Below are 21,202 nucleotides of genomic sequence, written 5' to 3'. Positions count from 1 at the left end.
CCCTACCTGACTGTGTGGGTTTTCCCTAAAATAATTCTCCTGGGTTTTCCTCCCACATATACATATACAACTAAAACTTCCTTCCTTGTCTTCTCTCTCCATTGGGTTCTTGGCTAGTACAGTGATTAAGTTTTTTTCCTGAGAGTTCTTGCCTTCAAAACCAGAATTGATAAGTAAAAGGAAAACTTACCTGAAGAATCTGGGCTCATAGCTGTTGCCTTGTTCTTCCCTCCATTTCCTTCGCTCTCTTTGTAAACTTTCCAGTCTCTGTTTCTCACGTTCCGCCCCCATCACATCACCATCCTCAAGTTTTCTACATGGAAACAGACATCATTTTATAATCAATAAGTACTAATGTACAAATAGTGTATAGTATAGAAATATTGACTGCTATGAGGGGCAAAGTTGAAATAATAGGCCCAAGGTGATGTTAAAACATTCGCTTCGGGCATAGCCATGGTTTTGACATCACCGAGGGCCTATAAATTTAACTGTTCCCCGATTATTAAGCAGTCAATATTTATTTTATATACCGAATAAAGATTCTTCTAATCTACAACACTGAATACGGTGAAAGGTCATCTGCGAAAAAAGGTTGAGCCGTGACACGGGATACTAGTCGTAAATTTTACATATCATAGTTGCGTTATTTTCAAGGCGGCCATAGTCACTACGACGTCATCTTGATAGAAAAAGGGGGCGTAGTTATTTCCATGACTCCATTTTTAACTAATCAGATTAGAGTATTCTATACATGAGGTATATAATATAGAAATAATGACTGCTATGAGGGGCACAGTTGAAATTATAAGCCCAAGGTGACGTCAAAACCATGACTAGAAGGGAATCCCCCTTTTTAAGCAGTCAATATTTCTTTTGTATACCGAATAAAGATTCTTCTAACCAACAAACCCTGACTACCATGACACAGAACGTGAGTCATACATGCTGTACACATAAGCGACATAATTGCGAATGTCATTTTCAGGGCGGGCACAGTCGATTTCGATTGACTATGCCCCAGGCATAGTTAACTATGACGTCATCTTGATGGAAAAAGGGGGCCCAGCTATTTCCATGACTCCATTTTAAACCAATCAGATTAATGGATTCTAATAATCAATATTTACTATATTAATTTGTTAAATCAGTGACTGACCATTTATTAACCTTTATAGAGATCATAGTGGCTGCAAGCGGCTTGTATCAAAATGCTATCTGCTAAAACATTAAATATTTTAATAACAATAATAATAAGAATCATTTATATAGCGCTCTACGGAGAACAGAGCGTTTACATGAGACTAGGACAAAAAGAAAAACAAACAAACAAGGAGTGGTTTAGGAACAGAAATGTCTTGAGGAGGCTTTTGAAGACAGGCAACGAGATCGACTCTCGTAAACCAGCAAGAAGCTCGTTCCATTTGCTCACAATCGGCTGTCCATGCCAACCAGGGTGGATTGTTCACCAACAAACTAGCTAAATCATTGAACATGTAAACAGTGAATCAGGAAATGTAACCACGGTGTGTCGTACCTTTGATCTGGTCTGAGTCGTCCGTCCGTAGGAGGTAAGAGATGCTTGGTATTTGGATCTAACTCGTTCAACTCTATGGCAAACCGAGTGAATCCATAGTACATGCGATGATTCTCTGGCATAGATCCTGCAAGATCACAAAACAAAAACCAAACAATTGTTAAAGGCAGTGGACACTATTGGTAATTGCTCAAAATAATTATTATCATAAAACATTTCTTGATTACAAGTAATGGGGAGAGGTTGATAATATAAAACATTGTGAGAAACAGCTCCCTCTGAAGTGGCGTAGTTTTTGAGAAAGAAGTAATTTTCCACATTTCGAGACCTCAGATTTAGAATTTGAGGTCTCGAAATCAAGCATCTGAAAGCACACAACTTCGTGTGACCATGGTGCGACAAGGTTTTTTTTCTTTTCTTTCATTAATATCTCGCAACTTCGACGACCGATTGAGCTCAAATTTTCACAGGTTTGTTATTTTATGCATATGTTGAGATACACCAACTGTGAAGACCAGTCTTTGACAATTACCAATAGTGTCCAGTGTCTTTAACTGAAGGTATATGATTGGTAATGACTCTTGAGTACTTGGCAATAACAACTGTTGGTTAAAAGCTTACAGCATCTTTTGGAAGTGTAAAGCATTTTGAGAAACATGTCACTTATAAATGTGTCCGTTTTTATGCTCGAAAGTTAGAATCTTAAAAGCGTTATACTCTCCTGCATGGACACACATACAGATGTACATGTATGTATCCATTTAATTAAATAAAACAAATGAGCAGTTTTAATTTTTTTTTAAATGCATACTTTGCATTTAAAGAACAAACAAAAAGTAGAAAGTCATCTCTGAAACAGCAAAAAAAATTACTCCAACTGTGATTTTCTCCAATTACAGAAAATTTAAGTGTGGAGCACATTTATGTCAATTTGTGGGAACAGTGCCGATAGAATGAGGACAATTAATGGAACCATTACATTAGCAACATCCTTGCATAATGTAGTTCCATCCTACACACTACCCACAACAGTCCACACATATGAGAGTTTAATCAGTACCGAGTATCACAAGGTATCCACGGATTGCATTAAGAGCATTAGCGGTGACATCAAGGTGATTGGAATTCATTTCAAGAGGGTTTTAAGTTGTACACATCTGGGTTAGTGAACCTCTACAGAGAGGCAGTGAAGTTAATCATTATATTAGGTTGGAGAGGGATTTGCCAATCATTCACTGTGGTAACTTGGTTACATCAGATCCCAGTGGAACTAGAACACAAGAAACTCTACTTGCTTCTTTACTATTTGATTCTACACAATAAAACTAACGTGTGAACATTTCATTTTAAAAGATGGTCCCTTTTCTTACGACATTAACCCTTCTCAGATTCAAATTTTGGGGAATATAAACTGATATCTTTTCACACAACCACATTACTTCAAAGTGAAATGTTTCTAGAAATGCTGTATACTATCAAAGCTTCTGTAGTATTTGGCTTCTAACCAAAAGTTTTTTAGCCATTACATGTAATTCTTAGAGTGATTACCCTTTAACTTAAGTAAAGCAGAATTCTTCATTCCTACAGACCTGTCACTATGTTTTCATTCTTGCAGATAATGAGTAATTATTTCCGAAACAGATCACTTTTTGTCAACAAGAGTCCACCCCTATGTTATGTTAGTGTCAAAGAACGCCATCTCACCTGTACGCCATATGCATTTAGCAGAGGCAGATCTCCCACAGTAGATACCCTCGTTCCATTTCCCAAACAGCTCATGAATAACTTGTCCATCTTCTGTGATCACACCATGCACTTCATGCCTTCGATTACTCCAGTAACTCGCCTGGTTAGGAATAGAAGAATTTTGTATCTCATGTTATACAATGTATCTGATGTCTGGTTTGCAAATTTTGTGTGTGATTTTTCATGTTTGCTGGTCAATAAAATGAAATGAAATATTTGAAGTTGCATCTGCTAACCAACCAAAAGGACCCATGGTATGAAAAAAAGAATAGTTAATGGCCTGACATTTTGACCCAGGCAGAGTCTTGCTCGGTTGCTTAAAAAAAAAAATTAAAACATTTAAAAAAAACATTGCTAGGGTCGAAATGTCGGGTCGTTTGCTTAATAATATTAGGCAGCATAACACATTGTAAAGTGACAGAGACTGAACCCAGTACGCCTCTCTTAATATTTATGCATGAGGTACGTCACAATACTAATCCAAAACGAGGCGATGGGCGCAGCCACTGCAAGTGATGGCGAACGTGCACCCTATTTTGGGTAAGAATTATGACGTCAAGCATAAATATTAAGAGAGGCGTATCAGTGCAGTCAGTTCACAATCCAGTAAAGAAATTGCTTGTGGCGTTTCGTGGTCAAGCAGACTAGCGCATTGGACTTAGGTTCTGTTCAGCATAGAGTGGGTTCAAGTCCTGATATGTATTGTTGCTTTGTCTTGAAAAAGTTTTGGTCATGATTGTGTGTTGTATAAAATGTGTAATGGACTTATCATTAAGAGAAGGGTTTTGCCCCAGTGTTGTTCCTGGTAAAGTTGGCTGCAGATTGCACTGCTGCTTTAAAATGGGTCTCATAATTCAAACACACAGCACACCCCTATCATACCTGTCACAAAATGTGCATGTAAATGAGTGACTTTATTATAAATAGTTGTTTAACACATAAGTCAATAATCAAAGAACTAAATTCCAGTGAGATCTAATCCAAAAAAGGTCTCTGTAGGTTATTTACAAACACTCCTTATCAATCCAAACACAAATCATGCAAGTAGATGACCGTAACCCTTTCGAGACCATAGCGACCGTGAACAGCTTGTACCAATATGCCAGGTGTGCTCACAAATGGCTTGCAAGATCTGACATACTTCCACTCAACCCAAGAGGTCAAAGTACAACCAAAATTGACATTTTCTCACGAGTTGTTCACAAAGTATCTATGTTTCTAAAACAAAACCAAATTTTTACAAGTAACAATTGCACCAAAAAACTCAACAATAATTGTCACGTATGGGCCAATGATGATGATTTTACAGACATGAATAGTCTCTAAAGAGTTTAACTGATTCAAGCCATGGCTGAATGCCTGGGCCCTTATTTCATAGAGCTGCTAAGCACAAAAATTTGCTTAGCATGAAACTTTTGCATTGATAAAAACCGGATTACAAAACAAATTTTAACATGATTTCAGGATAAGCAAACACCAGCTACATGTATAATACCAGTAAAAAGCAATATGCAACAAATGGAAATTTGGTTGGTAATCCCTTTTTTTTTATCAAGAAAGAAATTTATGCTAAGCAAATCTTTGTGCTTAGCAGCTCTATGAAATTTGGCCCTGGCAGCCAAACCATACTGCCATGGGCAAACAATTCTACCTTGCCTACCTTAGTGAATGTCAGCTTGCAGACAATACGTCCATTAGTTATTAAACTTTCCCCATAGTGGTCGAGCCATCTCTCTCCACTCAGTATATTATGTACACAACTGGTCACCTTGTTGTACTTGTAGTGATCGTTGTACCTAAAGGAGGACGGCCAAATTAATCTGGTTGTTAGGCAATTCAATTCTACATATCAGTAACACCCTAGTGGGTTGCTACAATGTACTTACAGGCACTGGAAACCTTTGGCAATTGTCAAAGACCAGTATTCTCACTTTGTGTTTCCCAACATATGCATCAAATAACAAATCTGTGAAAATTTGGACTCGGTTGGTCATCAAAGTTGCAAGAGAATAATGAAAGAAAAAAAACACCGCTTTTTGCACTAATCTGTGTGCTTTCAGATGCCTAATAAGACTTCAGGCTCAAAGTCTTTTATTATTTGAGTGACTGAGAAATTACCTCTTTCTCAAAAGCTCTGTTACTTCAGAGGGAGCCGTTTCTCACAATGTTTTATACTCTCAACCGCTCTGCATCGCTCGTTACCAAGTAAGTTTTTATGCTCACAATTGTTTTGAGTAATTACCAATTGTGTCCACTGCCTTTAATGGTGTAATAAACATAAAGCGGAGCAAAGAATAAATGTGCACTGAATCATGGCTGCAATGCAAAGAAAGGGTGCCAAATACTAAGGATATTATTAACACTATATCTTAAAAGGTTTATCGTTTCACATGTACCTTTAACCAGCCCATTGTGACTGAGAATATTCTTAAACCAATCTTCAGATTCTTGACCAATATTTGTTAAGTTTGTATTTTTCTGTTATTTACAGACTCATGAATTTATTGATTACCTACAAATACACTAACTTTACCTGCAAAATTGTTGAAAAGGCATTACATATTTCCCCAAAAGTTAATTTTAAGAGCTATTACCAAACGTTTACCTGCCCTTTAAAGCCATTGGACACTTTCGGTAGACAGTATTGTCCAAAGGCCCACACTTTGTGTATCACAACTTGTATATAAAATAACAAACCTGTGAAAATTTAGGCTCAATCGGTCATCAGAGTCGAAAGAAAATAACGTGAAAACCCACCCTTGTTTCAGCACGTTTCGCCGTGTCCTGACATGTTTTTAAAATAAATCCGTAATTCTCGATATTGAGAATTGATAATTGTTTTAATGTTTTCTCAAAAAGTAAATAATTTCATGGAATAATATTTCTAGAGAAGTCTTTCAACGTTACCTTCTGTAAACCCTGTAAGTTATTTTTTTTATTTTTTTTTTTCCTGTTCCGAAAGTGTCCAATGGCTTTAAAACAGTCAGTGACCAATAGAACTGCCTATACTACCCGGGGTAGTTACGAATACTATGAGACGTTATTTTGTTCAGTTACCTTGGGATTTTGATGTTGACATTCCCAGCTGGGATAATCTCCATAGATTTGCCCCAGAATTTAGTTTTGATACGAGCATCCTGGGTGTAGATGAAATTCTTGCTCTCGCAATGGCACGCTGAGACTGGGGGATGATGAGAGACCTGAAGACAAGGATTTACAGTACATCAGGATTATTATTACAAAACATAAAATGCAGAATCGAGACAATGCTTAGTATCTGGCAGTACTAATAATAATAATAATAATTTATAATAATAATAATAATACATGGGGACTTTCTCAAACCTCGGCTTGGTCTCCGGCTTAGGCTCAAGGCTCCATCCGCTGATGTTCAAACCATCGTTTGCAATACCATTGCTCCAAAAATGCAGGATAAAGGCCAAGCTATGTTTCTACTGCGTATGTGGAGACTAAGCCTGAGCCGAAGCCCAAACAGAGGTTTGAGAAAGGCCCCTAGTTCTATATAGGGCATTTTTCAATAATAACATTAAAGGAATAGAATTAGTAAGAAAACAAAATCGTGAAGATCACAGATTTACATCAAACTCACATGGTTTAATAATGATGATTGTAGAAAACATCCCTTGAAATATTTCTGTCTTAAATGTCATAATTTGATGAGAAGTAAATAGTCTAATTTCGCGTTTGGAGTTTATCGCTCAGTGAGCATTTTTTTTTTTTTTTTTTTTGCATCGATGTCATGCAAAATGTGTAATTAGTTTTTCACTATTTTCTCGTGACCCATCGATCTTAAACTTCTACAGGTTTGTCAGTTAATGTATATGGTAGATTACATAAAGTGCTTACACTGCCAGCAACTGTTTTGTTAGCAAAACCAATTCTGTAATGTTCCTTTAATGATAATTGAAATTAAATTAGTTTATTGATAAAAATGTCATCGCAGCCAGAGGCTAAATTAAGATTTTGTTTACATACAAGAATAATATTGACAAACATATATAGATAAATAGAAAAATACATAAAATACAAATGCACAGAAATGAAAAAACATCAAATATAGAATACATAACATGGCAATGCAACGATAACACAAAATAAACTGTGATTGAATATAGAATTTGATAGAAACAGTATAAAGCAAAAGCTACTAAAAAGTACAATCAACCAGCAACACAAAAAAGAGAGCGGGAGATGAGTTAAACCATTTACATCAGTACAAAAACAGCAACTCAAAAAAGTGGCTATAAAAATTTAGAAAGACATTCATAAAATCGCAAAAACATATCCACCGAAGGGGTGCTCAAGAAGGTGCTCATCACAAAAAGAAAAGTTATCAAAGTATGAACATTCTCATTGAGTCAGGGAGTTTGTTCCACAATTTCATAGAGCTGCACAAGCTTAGCACAACAAAAATTTGCTTACCGCAATAAGGTTACCAGCCAAACTATCATGTCACATGTACAACTTGTGACTGGTATCCTGCTCATTTCTGCTAAGCAAAAATTTTGTGGAGCAAAATATTTTCTGCTTAAGCAGCTTTATGAGATCGACCCTGATGCGCAGTTAAATGGAATGGTTTTCTGGATCTGGATAAATATTCTCAATGCTCTTATTAGAGCCAAACGAGAAGAGAAGATGATGATGATGATGATTGAACAGACCCACCTGTTCGGCCATGAAGCGAAAGCCTTTATCCTCCCTAACACATTCATAAGTTTCTCCAAGTAATGGATTGAATGGTTTAGTACCAGCACGGTAGTACGTCGAGGCGTAGCTGGAGACGGCGAATGATGCCACATAGACCATCCTCTTATAAGGATCGTCCGTCTCGGCAGCCTTGTCCAAAAGTTCGCTGTACTCCAACTCTTCAGCTAACACCTGGTAAGAATAAACAGGACCAAACAAGTTAGTTATCAAGAATGCTCTCATATTAATATTTCCACTACACAAGAAACAAAAACTTTCTAACATGTTTAATGGTAGAAATGATACCTACCCTTGAAATTTGTTTTTAATACACTGCTGATCTTCTACGAGGACAATTTTTTTTTTCCTTTTCTGAAATCACAATTTAGTGAAGGTGTAACATCATGCTGTTATTTTTGCAAAGAGAAACAACATATTTGTTACACAATGCAGGATTTCTGGTCAAGCCAACAAACTGTAATAGGCAAGTGCATGGTGAGAAATCGAATGAAAAGCCAAATTCGCACCACAGTGCTTCTTAACGCTACCATCGTTTAGATGTTGACCCCAGTGTTTCTACTTCACGAAGCAAGCTTGTTTACAGGTGTCCTCAGGCTTAGGAGCTACAGTGATTAAGTTCACTAATGAGGCATCCATGGTTTCATTTACAGGAAAATATAATAGAAAATAACAAAATGTTCTCCTTCATGTGCCCATACTAATCCAATTTAGTAAAGGACTGTGATACCACTGAATGAGAAAACCTTTTTAAAATCAAATTTTGTCAGCAAAAATGTCAACAAAAATAACACAAATAAACTGTTTTTTTTTTTTTAAATTGGGATACTATGATAACATTCTACATTGGAAAATATAATATCTGGATATGACCGTTACTTTGACCTGGTTATGTGAATGGAAGTAGCTCAAACCTTGCGACCGTTTGCGGCTGCTTCGGCCATTTTAGTTCAGGCCACTTCTGGCCGCTATGGTCTCTAAAGGGTTTAAAGCTGAAAACTGAACCAACCTGAAGCATGCTGAGTGGCTCGTTGAGTGCGACTGGCATAGCAATCTTAGACAGATCTTTGCCAATGTTCTTCTTGAGAATGTTCCAGAGACTGAGTCCGCTGGTGTCTGGCTGAGGTGCTGGTAGTTGAGTTCTACGTCCGGTCTGTGACTTCTTTAACCCTTCAGAATCGTCTTCCTCCACTGCAGACAAACAGAAAAGAAGAAAAAAAATCAATTATCAATTTATTTATTAAAGGGAAGGTACACGTTTGGTAATTACTCAAAACAAATATTAATTTAAACACTCACTTGGTAACGACCACTGGGGAGCTGTTTATAGTATAAAACACTGTGAGAAACGGCTCTCTCTGAAGTAGCATTGATTTTGAAAAAGAGGTAATTTCTCACTGAAATAATAAAAGACTTCTAGCGAGAAGTCTTGTATTCCTATCTGAAAGCACACATATTTGTTCAACAAGGGTGTTCATTTTCTCGCAACTTCGATGACCAATTTAGCTCAAATTTTCAAAGGCTTGTTATTTTATGCTTATGCTGGGATACACCAAGTGAGAAGACAGGTCTTTGACAATTACCAAAGTCCCTTTAATAGGATTCAAACTAAGCATCTAGGTGGACATGTCAGGGTAAAAACGTGTTATCTTCTGTATCCCTGATGCACAAAATAGCATCTATTAAATCAGTGCGGTACCCACTGATGACAAATGGGTTTTGAACTGCCTTTAGCCACCGGACTAATGTCGATGGTCTAGTGGTAAGACATCTGCTCTAGCAATGCAAAGGTTGTGGGTTCGAATCACACCAAAGTGATTTACTTGTGAATTTTGTTTTCACAAAACTCGGGAGTGTACAGTGCTTAATACACATCAGTGTAGGCGTCAAACCACATTGAAGTCTTAAAGGAACGTTACAGAATTGGTAAGAAGCAAAAATCGTGAAGATCACAGATTTACATAAAACTAACACGTTCTAATCACGATGATAGTAGAAAAAATCCCTTGAAATATTTCTGTCTGAAATTTCATATTTGATAACAAATAAATCATCTAATTTCGCATTTGGAGTTTATCGCTCAGTGAGCGTTCATTTTTGTTTTGGCATCGATGCAGCGGAAAATTTGAAATCGGTGTTTCACTATTCTCTCGTGACCCAGATGGCCGATCGATCTCGAACTTCTACAGGTTTGTCAGTTTATGTATATGGTGGATAACATAAAGTGCTTACACTGCCAGCAACTTTTTTTGCTAGCAAAACAAATTCTATAATGTTCCTTTAACTCGATGTGAAGAAGAAAAAAATTACGGAAGCTCACAAAAAATGTTTCTTGTCTTTATCTTATTTGGAATTTCGTTCTTGAATTGACAATGGGGCAATTTTATAAGGGGAAATTGTAAATTTGTATTTAAAATTTTCAGGGCACCACAGCCAGCCAGCAATTGCACAAGGCACCAAGGCAATTGCTGTGGGCGCCGTGGCTTACTTCAAGGGCTGAACCATGCATCCTACCAGTGAAGCCTGATGTTTTTCACTAAATTTGACAACCCTAGCCGGAAACTCAAACCAAATTAATTAGAGACTAACGCATTGCATTAAGGCTTATATATTAAGGGAACATACATGTATTGTACTTATGTAAATTTGACATTGTATACTGTGAGTTCCACTACAAACACAATACCTGTACCTGTTATGTCACATTAATTAGTACAACACACCATATGTCTGTACATTGCACGTATGAATGTACTGACAGGCAAAGATTGACATGCATTGTGGAAAAGTGTGCATGTACAAAATGTACATCAATTTTTTTTTTTTAAACCTTTGAGAAAGACTCTGCTGGGGTCGAAAAATTTGTTTGCCTTTATACTATCTGTAGGTCCCTTTGGTTGGTAAGCAATTAGCAACAGCCAGTTCCATTCATACAAAAAAACAATAAATGAAAAATCAATTGGAAGATATTCAAGACTAGACATAGTCTTTACATAAAACACTTCATATCCAAAAATAACAGAACTCTGCAGCATCACTGTAAATATTTGTTTTCTTCTGGATAAAAACTGTATGAGAAGGAGACACCAGGGGCCAATTTCATAGAGCTGCTTCACCAGAGAACATTGCTTGAAAATGTTCTGCTAAGCAGAAATGAGCAGGATACCAGTCACAAATTGTATTTTTGACATGGTAGTTTGGCTGGTAACCTTATCCTGGTAAGCGTATTTTTGTTATGCTTAGTCTAGTTGTTGTGTTTAAGCAGCTCTATTAAAATTGCTCTCAAGCTGTCAGAATCACTGTCGCAAGAATTCAATCAAGAAGAACGAGCAACAGTTATAACAGCACTGCTTGGAGACGAGAGTCACCGGGGACAAAAACCATCCTTGGCGTAGTAGGACTTGTTAATTATGCGCCGAGGCAAACAGGATCCAAGCAAACAAATGGCAGGAAATTAACAACCCAGGCCACGGATAGATCCATGATTCAGATGGACTATACAGCAATTACAGAGTATAGAGAGTCGTTACTTTAAGCCCACTGGCAAAATAAGGTTTTCACAAACTGATTTGCAAATCCAGACTGAAAAATTATTCTAGTGACAAGAATTGGGTGGTGTTGAGGGAAGTACATGTACAGTGTTCCAGTTTGTAGTAATACTCTAAGCTTATTATACACGCCACAGCAGATGATATTACCAATGTACACAATGTATGTAGAATACATAAAAGCTATCCTATCGGTAGCATGTAGCATCACTTTTTTTTTTTGGGGGGGGGTAATGTAAAGCGCATCCATGCTCTTGTAAAATTTTGTCTCAGACTGCCTGAGTTTTAATATAGTATTTTTCTTCTTTGTAAATTGCATGTAATTCAGCCTTTGGCTGCAATGTGTTTTTAACAATAAACCAATTAATAAAATGCTCTAAGAACTAGTTATTTGTAAATTTTATTTATAGACAACCCTGTTACGTATTTGATGTATAAAGTGTACATGCACATACCCTAAGACCTGTACTACTAGTGTGTGCTGCTTTTACATGTACTATTAACGCTAAGAACTATTAACGCTAAGAACTAAACTTCCCAAACACGGAACTCAAGATTGATAGAGGGACAAAAATGTTGTTGACGATTAAATTAAAAGAACTTAAATTTTCAGAATGTTAGTTTGGTGTGCTACATATTTGGCAACACAAGCTGTATCACAAGAGAGCGGTAAAATAAATAGCCATGTGACCAGGGGTCTAATGTTGGAGCAAAGAGCGTCACTGAGTGATGGATTTGAGCGCTGCATGTATTATATAAGCAGCCACTGTTGTTATTATTTATTATTATTTCCAGTTCAGTTAAATTTTGTTTCTTTAAAACTCAATTTAGTTTCATTAACACAATTATTTTGAAATCTTAAAAAGACCTACTTGAAAAAAAACAGCAAGTCGTGATCTTTGCTGAGTTCATTTAAAATGTTTTTCAATCAATAAGGAAATTGAGTTCACATGAGTATAATTAGTTTTTAGTTGTGTAAAAATAAGCATTTTGATGAATACCCTTATCCAGTGCTTGTCAGAAATATTCAAGAAAAGCTCTGTAACGTCATAACTCATGCTACATGTACATCATGAAGTGGGAGCTCCAATTTGTATAGCCGCTTTGTTGCAGCATAGAGGTATGACAAAGCAAACTCCCAGTGCTCCCACACATGACGTCAAAGTATTGCCATTTTGACGCACGCTGTCAACGTCAGAAGTGTTTCTAGATTATCAAAATCCTTGAGGTTGGTGCCTCCCTTTTTGATTGACAATTAAGAAAAATTAAGACGTACACAAGAAGTTTGTTTAATTTGAATAGAAAAAGGAAATGGAACAGACAATTTCAAAAAGCCAGGAATGTTAGCCATGTGTTCAATTCAAAACAGACACAAAAACATAACAATATATTGAATCATGTAGGAAATCTTTGAAAAGAGACAAGTAAAACAACCACCAACAAAAATAGTGGGAAACAATAAACAATAATGACGCCAAATTTAACCTTGCGAGCACAGCGTACAAGACGCCCCCCATGATACCAGGATAAAACCCACGTTTTTTAATCAGCTAATCATGTTGTGCGGTAAGCAATACTTGACATCAACTCCAGACCTCGATAAATCACTTTCCTCCGTTACGTATCATCAACTAAACCCATTGATTATAGGAAGACTGCGTAGGAGGGAGAGGTTTCTAGGGAAGGTGGCTTGTTTAACATCTCAAGATTCTGACCATTCGCCTCATTCCTATTCCTCAAATGGATTTGTGGTTTTTGTTTACAGCGGCAAATTACATAGGACTACTGTACTGCGTGTATATATTCTCAAAAATTGTATTCTTGAAATAAGAAAAACATATTTTGAGAATATATTTCTTGTTTCACTCCCTAGTCTAGGGAGTGACACAAGAAATATATTCTCAAAATAAGATGTTTTTCTCGTTTCAAGAATATCATTTTTAGCAGTGTAGTCTTGCATCTGTACATGAAATGTTTCATATATACATTGTACATACAGTGTAGATGAAAATTTGCATAGGGATAACAAATATATATATTTTGGGTTTACCCATATCCACCGATGTGTGTTTGCTATGTATACTCAGAACTTTCCCGAGCTCTGTCCAAAAAAATCACTAGCATACATGTACAGAGTCTGCAAAATATGCTAACATGGCTGCGGACACTAATAGTAAAATCAATGGACCTTATGCATTGACGTCATCATGCTCTCATTCTAGGCGTAAATCAGTGGCCAAACAATGGAAATGCACAGCTACGTACACGCAGCGCATAAGATGGGCCAATGACCAACCTTCTTTTGACCTCTACACTAGGAACCCTGCTTAAATGACGTCACTACTAATCGATGATGTTTATTTATGCAAGAGATAGATGAATTCCATCCCACGTGACTTCAGTTGCCGTTGAAAGCTCTAAATTGTATTTGGGTTTTTCTTCTTAATTAAATAACAGGGCGTTGGTGCAGATCAAGTTGTTGTTTTTGTTTTTTGCACTTAAACTTAAAACAAGTATTTAAGAATCTAAAGAACTCAGTTCACTAATCAAATCATTAATTCAGACGTGCAACTGTAACTTCACCAAAAAATGAGGAAATTACAAAATACCAATGGTTTTGTACAGTGTTTTTTCAATTGCACAAATGAGAATATACAAAAGAGGAATTCTGCTGATCGATGAAAAGTTGCAAACCATCTAGCCTTGATCAAGGCGCTCTAGCTGGCCGCAACCGGCATAATCCGAGTCCCCACTGAATTCTGCCAGCGCACCCCTTACATAACACAAAGCATGCATATAATACGTGTACAGCGTATGTACACGTGTACATGTACCATCTGTATGGTGTACATTACCACGCGTACGAGGTTGAAAAACACGACCGTACTCGCGACCTTGCTCTACTGTTTTCGCTGTATAATGTACTGTACACACACTGTATCCATACGTTGTTCGTGTATGCACTGCATATGTACATGTAGTTGTTGCCGAATCGTGCCGCAACGAGCCGGGACACACTACGCCAACAGCCTTGAATCAAGGCTACATACCATCATGAATCATACATTGTGCATTGTGCATAACTCAGAGTTCAATTCTAACTCCGTGTAGCTGTTTCTCCCTCCACTTTATCTCTCCATCCACCGTACTGTACATGACGATTCACATTTTGTGCTAATGACACAACTGACCTGTGATATGTGGTTTGTGCTGTTATAATCAAATCAAGAAGCACTAAATTGATTTATCCCATGGCCATCTCCATCGCCGCTCTCAAGAAGAAAAGAAAAACAGTCAGGAGAAACAACATCAATGGAGGACTGTACAAACACTTTGCACTCAGTGTTGTTATGAAATCAATTAATTTATTTTGATTCTGAAACCCATGAGTGATGTCATTAGTTTTCTAGTTCCAACTAAATTTGTTCATGTTATAGTAAAGTCTTTCTTATGTTTTTGATTCTTTCATTTTGATTCTGAATATATCATGAAACCCCTTGAGTGAACTCATTAGTTTCCAGTTCAAACTAAATGTACTCATCTTTTAGTAAAGACCTTCTCAAATTAAAGTGAGCAATTATCTCTTTCTCAAAAACAACTTCAGAGGGGGGTCGTTTCACACTAAGTTTTATACTATCAACAGCTCTCCAATTAAGTTTTCAAGCTAAATATATATTTTGAGTAATTACCAAACGTTCTCCAGTGCCCTTTAAGAAATCTTATCTAAGAGAGCATAGTGCGTCAATCGTCCCCCATGATACAAGTATGAATTCACTTAAGGAACACGTACAACGATCCTTTCGAAATATGATAATGTTAAACAAACTCAAGGTTTGATCCATGCTTATTAATGTGTATCCTTGCATTTTCTTAGGACAAAATATAAGTTCCTTTTTAACACCCTTATCACATGAAGGTGTGTGCTTTCTGATGCTTGATTTCGAAACCTGAAAAAGTTCTAAATCTGAGGTTTCGAAATCAAATTCGTAGAAAATTACTTCTTTCTCGAAAACTACGTTACTTCAGAGGGAGCCGTTTCTCACAATGTTTTATACTATCAACCTCTCCCCATTACTCCTTACCAAGTAAGTTTTTATGCCAAAAATTATCTTGAGTAATTACCAATAGTGTCCACTGCGTTTAAGTATACTTCAATACTCAATAGAAATGAAAGTTTTTTTCACAACTCAAAGTCATCACAACTAAAATCCAATCCCTATCTCAGTGGCTGCAGTTCGACTGCTTACAAAACAGCACAGAACAATTTTCTTCTCTGCTGTCTGAAAATTTAGTGAATCTATTCCAAGTTTATCCAAAACATTTTCCTTTTACAAAACTAGACAGACCACCCAGTTTTGTTTTTGCCTTATTTCTTTGGCAACTTTGTCTATGATGAATGCCAAATCACTCACGATTATTTATGTAAAAATACAAATCCATTACAAACCAGCATGACCACCGTATCACCTCAAATCACTACAAACAGTGAAGCCTGCCTGTCATAATACCATAATATAGTCAAGTGTTCATTGATGCATAGCTGGAAGCATAATCAATTTCATTCCCTACATGGACCAAAATTGAAGAGAGTGAGATGAGATTGTGCAAATATCATTACTGACTGAAGTGCACAAAGCAGGGATGCGATAGGCTGTTGACAAAAACTGAGAGCGAAAAATGCTTGGCAAGCGCGAAACCTGCTTACATCTGTTTATCTTTAGTTTCATAAGCCAACTCTATAATCTGTGACGTTCTGTATGGTTTTACCTTCATATTTTTACAAATGTTATTTTAACTATATAAAAAAACCATATAAAAAACAATTTGTTAATTTTTATTATTTTTAAGGTGTTAAGAAAACAAAATCGCCTTAGAATTCCCTTTTTGGTAGTTTCTGATTACCATGACGCATTTGTCTACCTTGACATCAATTAGCGCCAATAACAGGATGAATGGGAAATGAGAAGAAACCAATGCAGGCAACCCACACAATTTTATCTGTATGTCTTTAAATATACAAGACAGTTAGTCTTACATCAAGGTGGTTTTTTTTTTTTTTTTCTTTTTTTCGAGGTAAACATGATCCAATTCTTATTTAATAAACAACTGGGACACTCGCACACAAGTTAAAACGATATCACTTGTATAAAAATATTCTTTTTGCAGACTACAGTACATGTATATAACTAGAATCAAGTTTGTAATAATCCAATTCAATTCTCGAGGTGAGAAAAAAAGTCTACACGCACGAGCGACTTTTTCCAATTGAAATTTCCAAGGAGGGACTCAAGACTTTCATTGATTGAAAACTCATGAATTTATTTCCAAATGAGTAAACACTGCCCTTTTTACATGTGTCAATGTGAAAACCTGCCCATGAGTTTTGTCAATTACAAGCAACGCAACACTATCAAGTGTGTTATCATATTTATTGACCTACAATGTGTTGACCTTTGTACATATTTTGTGACATACACGTAGTATGCATAAAATAATAAACCTGTGAAAATTTGAGCTCAATCGATCATCGAATTTGCGAGATAATAATGAAAGAAAAAAACACCCTTGTCACACGAAGTTGTGTGCGTTTAGATGGTTGATTTCGAGACCTCAAGTTCTATCTGAGGTTTCAAAATCAAATTCGTGGAAAATTACTTCTTTCTCGAAAACTATGGCACTTCAGAGGGTGCTGTTTCTCACAATGTTTTATACCATCAACCTCTCCCCATTACTTGTTACCAAGTAAAGTTTTATGCTAACAAATATTTTGAGTAATTACCAATAGTGTCCACTGCCTTTAATACTTCAAAGCTTAATAAAATCTGGTCTGTAGAAATTTGCAGTGAAAAAACAATTAGTATAATATGTGACGAAAAAAAAAATCATTGGTTATAAATAAGTTTTGAAAATAACTTTCTGTCACAATCAAGTATTGACCATTCCACCGATAGAGGGCATTAGTTTTCCGACAGCGCCCGCTAGCGCTCGATAGTAATGTGCGCGGCACAGAGAAGTGGAGTGGGGGATTGCGAGTGTTGAGAGATAGTGAATAATAGCGTCTTGCACCAAGACTCAATGCAGATTGCAGACCTTAAACTTCGCTCTTGAATCAGCACAGCAATTTCCCTCTAATAATGGGAACTTCTACGAGAAAAATATAAATTTTCATTGGAACTTTGCAAAGGGCACCACAGCAAAAGGCACAGGGCACCGCCACACTTGCTGTGGATGCCATGGGATATTTCCAGGCACGACATGTGTCAGTACCTTTTAAGGAATATTACTACTACAATTAGAATTGTGAAACAAACTTAGTTTATAGGCTTGATCACAATAACAAAGAGAAATGAAACAAAATCATATGCCGAAGCCTGATGGATGTAGGGAAACATGGGGAATCCATACACCCCTTGTGATAGAAGAAAACAATCACAAAACACACCTGCCCCTGATGTGCTGCTACAGCGCCAGGGGCTACCTGCTACGTGTATGCTCCAACCAGCCCTTGCCACTCCTAAACGTGCTAACATGACACTCTATTAACATAGCCTGGTTGTACAGCAGAGCGTCTTCTAGCCTGTAGAGAATTCCGTATTGATTATGATCAGTGAAACAACCCCCACTACCCCGATCAACATCTCCCCACAGTCAACCTCTCTCTTTCTCTTTCTCTTACTCCCTCGTCGATGATGAATGCGAGACGAGAAAAACTCAATTTCATTCCCGTCTCGAGTTCTCCAGGATTTACTGCTGACAAAATGGAATCGATTAACCATTGCCTATGAATCAGAATTGTCTCTTTGCTCATACATTGTTTGCATGAAAAGAACCCTGACAGCCGATATGTCATTGTTTCGTCAGAGAATTGTGTTGATTCATACATACATATTCACATGTAGGTAGTGTATAAATAAATCTGATATCTCCTTTAAGAGTTTGAAAAGTAAATGACAAATGTGCTGCCTGAATAATATATGCAACATTTCAATATCAGTCAGACAGACACACCTTGTGTTAAACTAAATCAAAGTACATTAGAACATGAAGTTGTGTTGCGTTGGTTTTTTTTTTTCTCTCTCTTTTTTGTACAATCAAACACGAAAAGCAAGTGTAAAGAGATACACATCTTTGGTCAAACATTTTGATAATTAACCCCGGGGAAAATTGTGAAAGGTTCAGCTTCTTTACATCACAATTTTTTTAATTATTTTATTAAAAAATCATTTTTATTAATACTGCAGACGACCATTTTCAAATCTTTCACTCAAAACACATTTTACTAAAAGCATTTATTTTAATTTGACATGTACAGTTGAGTTGTTACATAACCAAAATATACATAGCCTTTAAGAAAGCAAATACAATAGACATGTACTCGTACATGTAAATCCTCAATGATTATGACCATCCTCGGCTTACACTCCCATGCCTTATTATTTTCACGTCTCCCTAGAAAGTCAATGCTCCCAGCTTACAGGTAAAATGGATTACACTAAACAGGTGCTTCCATTAAGGGGAAGAGAATCATAGTATAGCAACTGCAAGGCATTGGGGCTCATCATAATGTCACAGAATGCAGGGACCTGAGTTCCAAGCGCAAGGCGCGAAAGCATGCAAACTCGGAAACTTGTTATTAGCATGAAACCCAATATTAATAATATTTATCTTTAGTTTTAAAAGCCCTTATCTGCAATTGTGGGGCGTTATTATAATAATATGGTTATATCTCCATTTCTTTTAGAATTTGATCTTAAAGAAGAAAACAAAATGGGGGGGGGGGGTAACAAAAACCGTAGTTTAATTGTTAGGGCAAAAAGAAACGTAATTCCGATATAAAACAGAGGAATCACATCCCTGCAGAATGAGAGGCTTGTGGATTTTTTGAATGATTCTCTACTTGCAAGTACAAGTAGTTCCCCTGCAGCGTGCCATCTTACTATCTCATCAACTTGCTCTCGGTGTTCGTTTGTATATTTTTCTAGTCTCAAGTCAACTTCTTTTTCAATTCATAGGATAGCAACTGCAAGAATCAGAGTATAGCACTTGCAAGGCATTGGGCTCATCATAATGTCACAGAATGAGGAGAGGAGATCTTGAGTTGGATGATTTTCTACAGCATAGAGAAGTAGTTCCCCTGCAGCATATCATCTTATTATCTCATCATTCGATGTTCAATGAGCTTCGTACACTGTTTCCTGTGAGGAATTCCTCTAACTTGTTCTAGCCCCTCGTTTGTACTTGTTTTTAGTCTCAAGTCATCATAATGTCACAGAATGAGAGGCTTGTGGATTTTGAGTTGGATGATTCTCTACGTGCATGGAGAAGTACCGGTAGTTCCCCTGCAGCATGCCATCTTATTATCTCATCATCCGATGTTCGATGAGCTTCCTACATATTTCCTGTGAGGAACTCCTCTAACTTGCTCGCTCCTCGTTTGTATTTTTTCTAGTCTCAAATTGACTTCTTTTTCAATTCCCTGTGTATAACTGAAGCCACTGAAATTTGTAATATTTTAGTGCGATTTTTATTCTTTTAACTTTGTACATTGAAGCAATATTTGGCCTTTGGACCTTCTGTTCAAAAATCTACCATAAATATATAAATATGTGTAGGGATTTTAAAGACAAGGTATTGTACAAGTTTTTGTATAAATTTCTAGGAAGTAAAAAGTAAAGTCTTCCCCAAAAATTTATTTTTCCCCTTGACAGACGCCAGTCCGTAAAAAGTTATTCCCCAACTATCGCCAGTACCCCTTTGTTTTCTTGGGCAGAGAGAAGCATTTTTGATAGAGTGATTTGTCAAGGACACAGGGGTTTATTATTTTAAATTGAACGTCACTAACATGTATAAAGCATTGCCTACACACTATTCAAATGCCTACCCATGTGTGGTTCCCATTTACATTGCCAAGGCACATTGTCACTCCATGTTGCATTATTTTGTATTGTATTTATTTAATACGACTACGACTAGAGCAAGCTAGTCGAAAGGTTGAGACCAATTTAAAAACTGACTCCGCGGTAGTACAGTTAATTACGATCCTACATGTATAAGCTAAAGTAGTAGTCCCAGCCTATTTTCTATACCATCCGCCCGGGTAATAGTTAAAAAGCAGGACAGTTCTTTTCAGAACTGAGAAGTCTCCCGAACACCCGAACAAAGAAAGACAGTTCTCTAAGAACAATTTCTACCTGGCAAGTAGATACACACATGGTGTTACCGCAAACCAAATATATATTGATACCTCACCAAGCAATGCCTCAAATCCTATATTTTTATGTATTTATTTAAATAAAAAAAAACACAGCAACCCTTTAAAGCCTAGAATGTTCTTTATGCTGAGAATACACGTAGCAATAAAACACCATGACTATCAACATGTACGTTTGTGTACATGATTGTAAAAATAATGCCAAGATTAATTAGGGACAACTACTTTAGTCAATGGTCACTATTAAATGGTACTTGATAAATGATATTTTGTAATGAATTTATTCAAACATTTTAACCACAGCAAATCTTAGTAAAGCCTAGAATGTTCTTTGCGCCGAGAATAGCAACAAAACATCATGACTATCAACATGTACATAATTGTAAAATGCCAAGACAATTAGGGACAACTACTTTAGTCAATGGTCACTATTAA

General features: G+C 36.7%; 1 protein-coding gene across 4 annotated transcripts in view; it reads right to left on the bottom strand.

The window, feature by feature from the left end:
* The window catches only part of LOC139939828 (oxysterol-binding protein-related protein 6-like), a 68,280-nt gene that overhangs the window by 6,936 nt on the left and 40,142 nt on the right, over positions 1 to 21,202 (bottom strand). For all 4 annotated transcript variants that reach the window (XM_071935967.1, XM_071935969.1, XM_071935968.1 and 1 more), the window contains 7 exons: positions 9,018 to 9,199; positions 7,970 to 8,182; positions 6,341 to 6,483; positions 4,944 to 5,079; positions 3,242 to 3,383; positions 1,538 to 1,664; positions 191 to 313 (listed from right to left, as the gene is read on the bottom strand). In XM_071935967.1, coding sequence (XP_071792068.1) covers positions 191 to 313; positions 1,538 to 1,664; positions 3,242 to 3,383; positions 4,944 to 5,079; positions 6,341 to 6,483; positions 7,970 to 8,182; positions 9,018 to 9,199 — 1,066 coding nt within the window. The remainder of the gene's footprint in view (positions 1 to 190; positions 314 to 1,537; positions 1,665 to 3,241; positions 3,384 to 4,943; positions 5,080 to 6,340; positions 6,484 to 7,969; positions 8,183 to 9,017; positions 9,200 to 21,202) is intronic.

This window comes from Asterias amurensis, chromosome 7 (genome assembly GCF_032118995.1).
Source record: "Asterias amurensis chromosome 7, ASM3211899v1".
In the NCBI taxonomy this organism is placed as follows: domain Eukaryota; kingdom Metazoa; phylum Echinodermata; class Asteroidea; order Forcipulatida; family Asteriidae; genus Asterias; species Asterias amurensis.
Note: the sequence above shows the minus strand (reverse complement) of the source record. Positions and strands in the feature narration are given on the sequence as shown.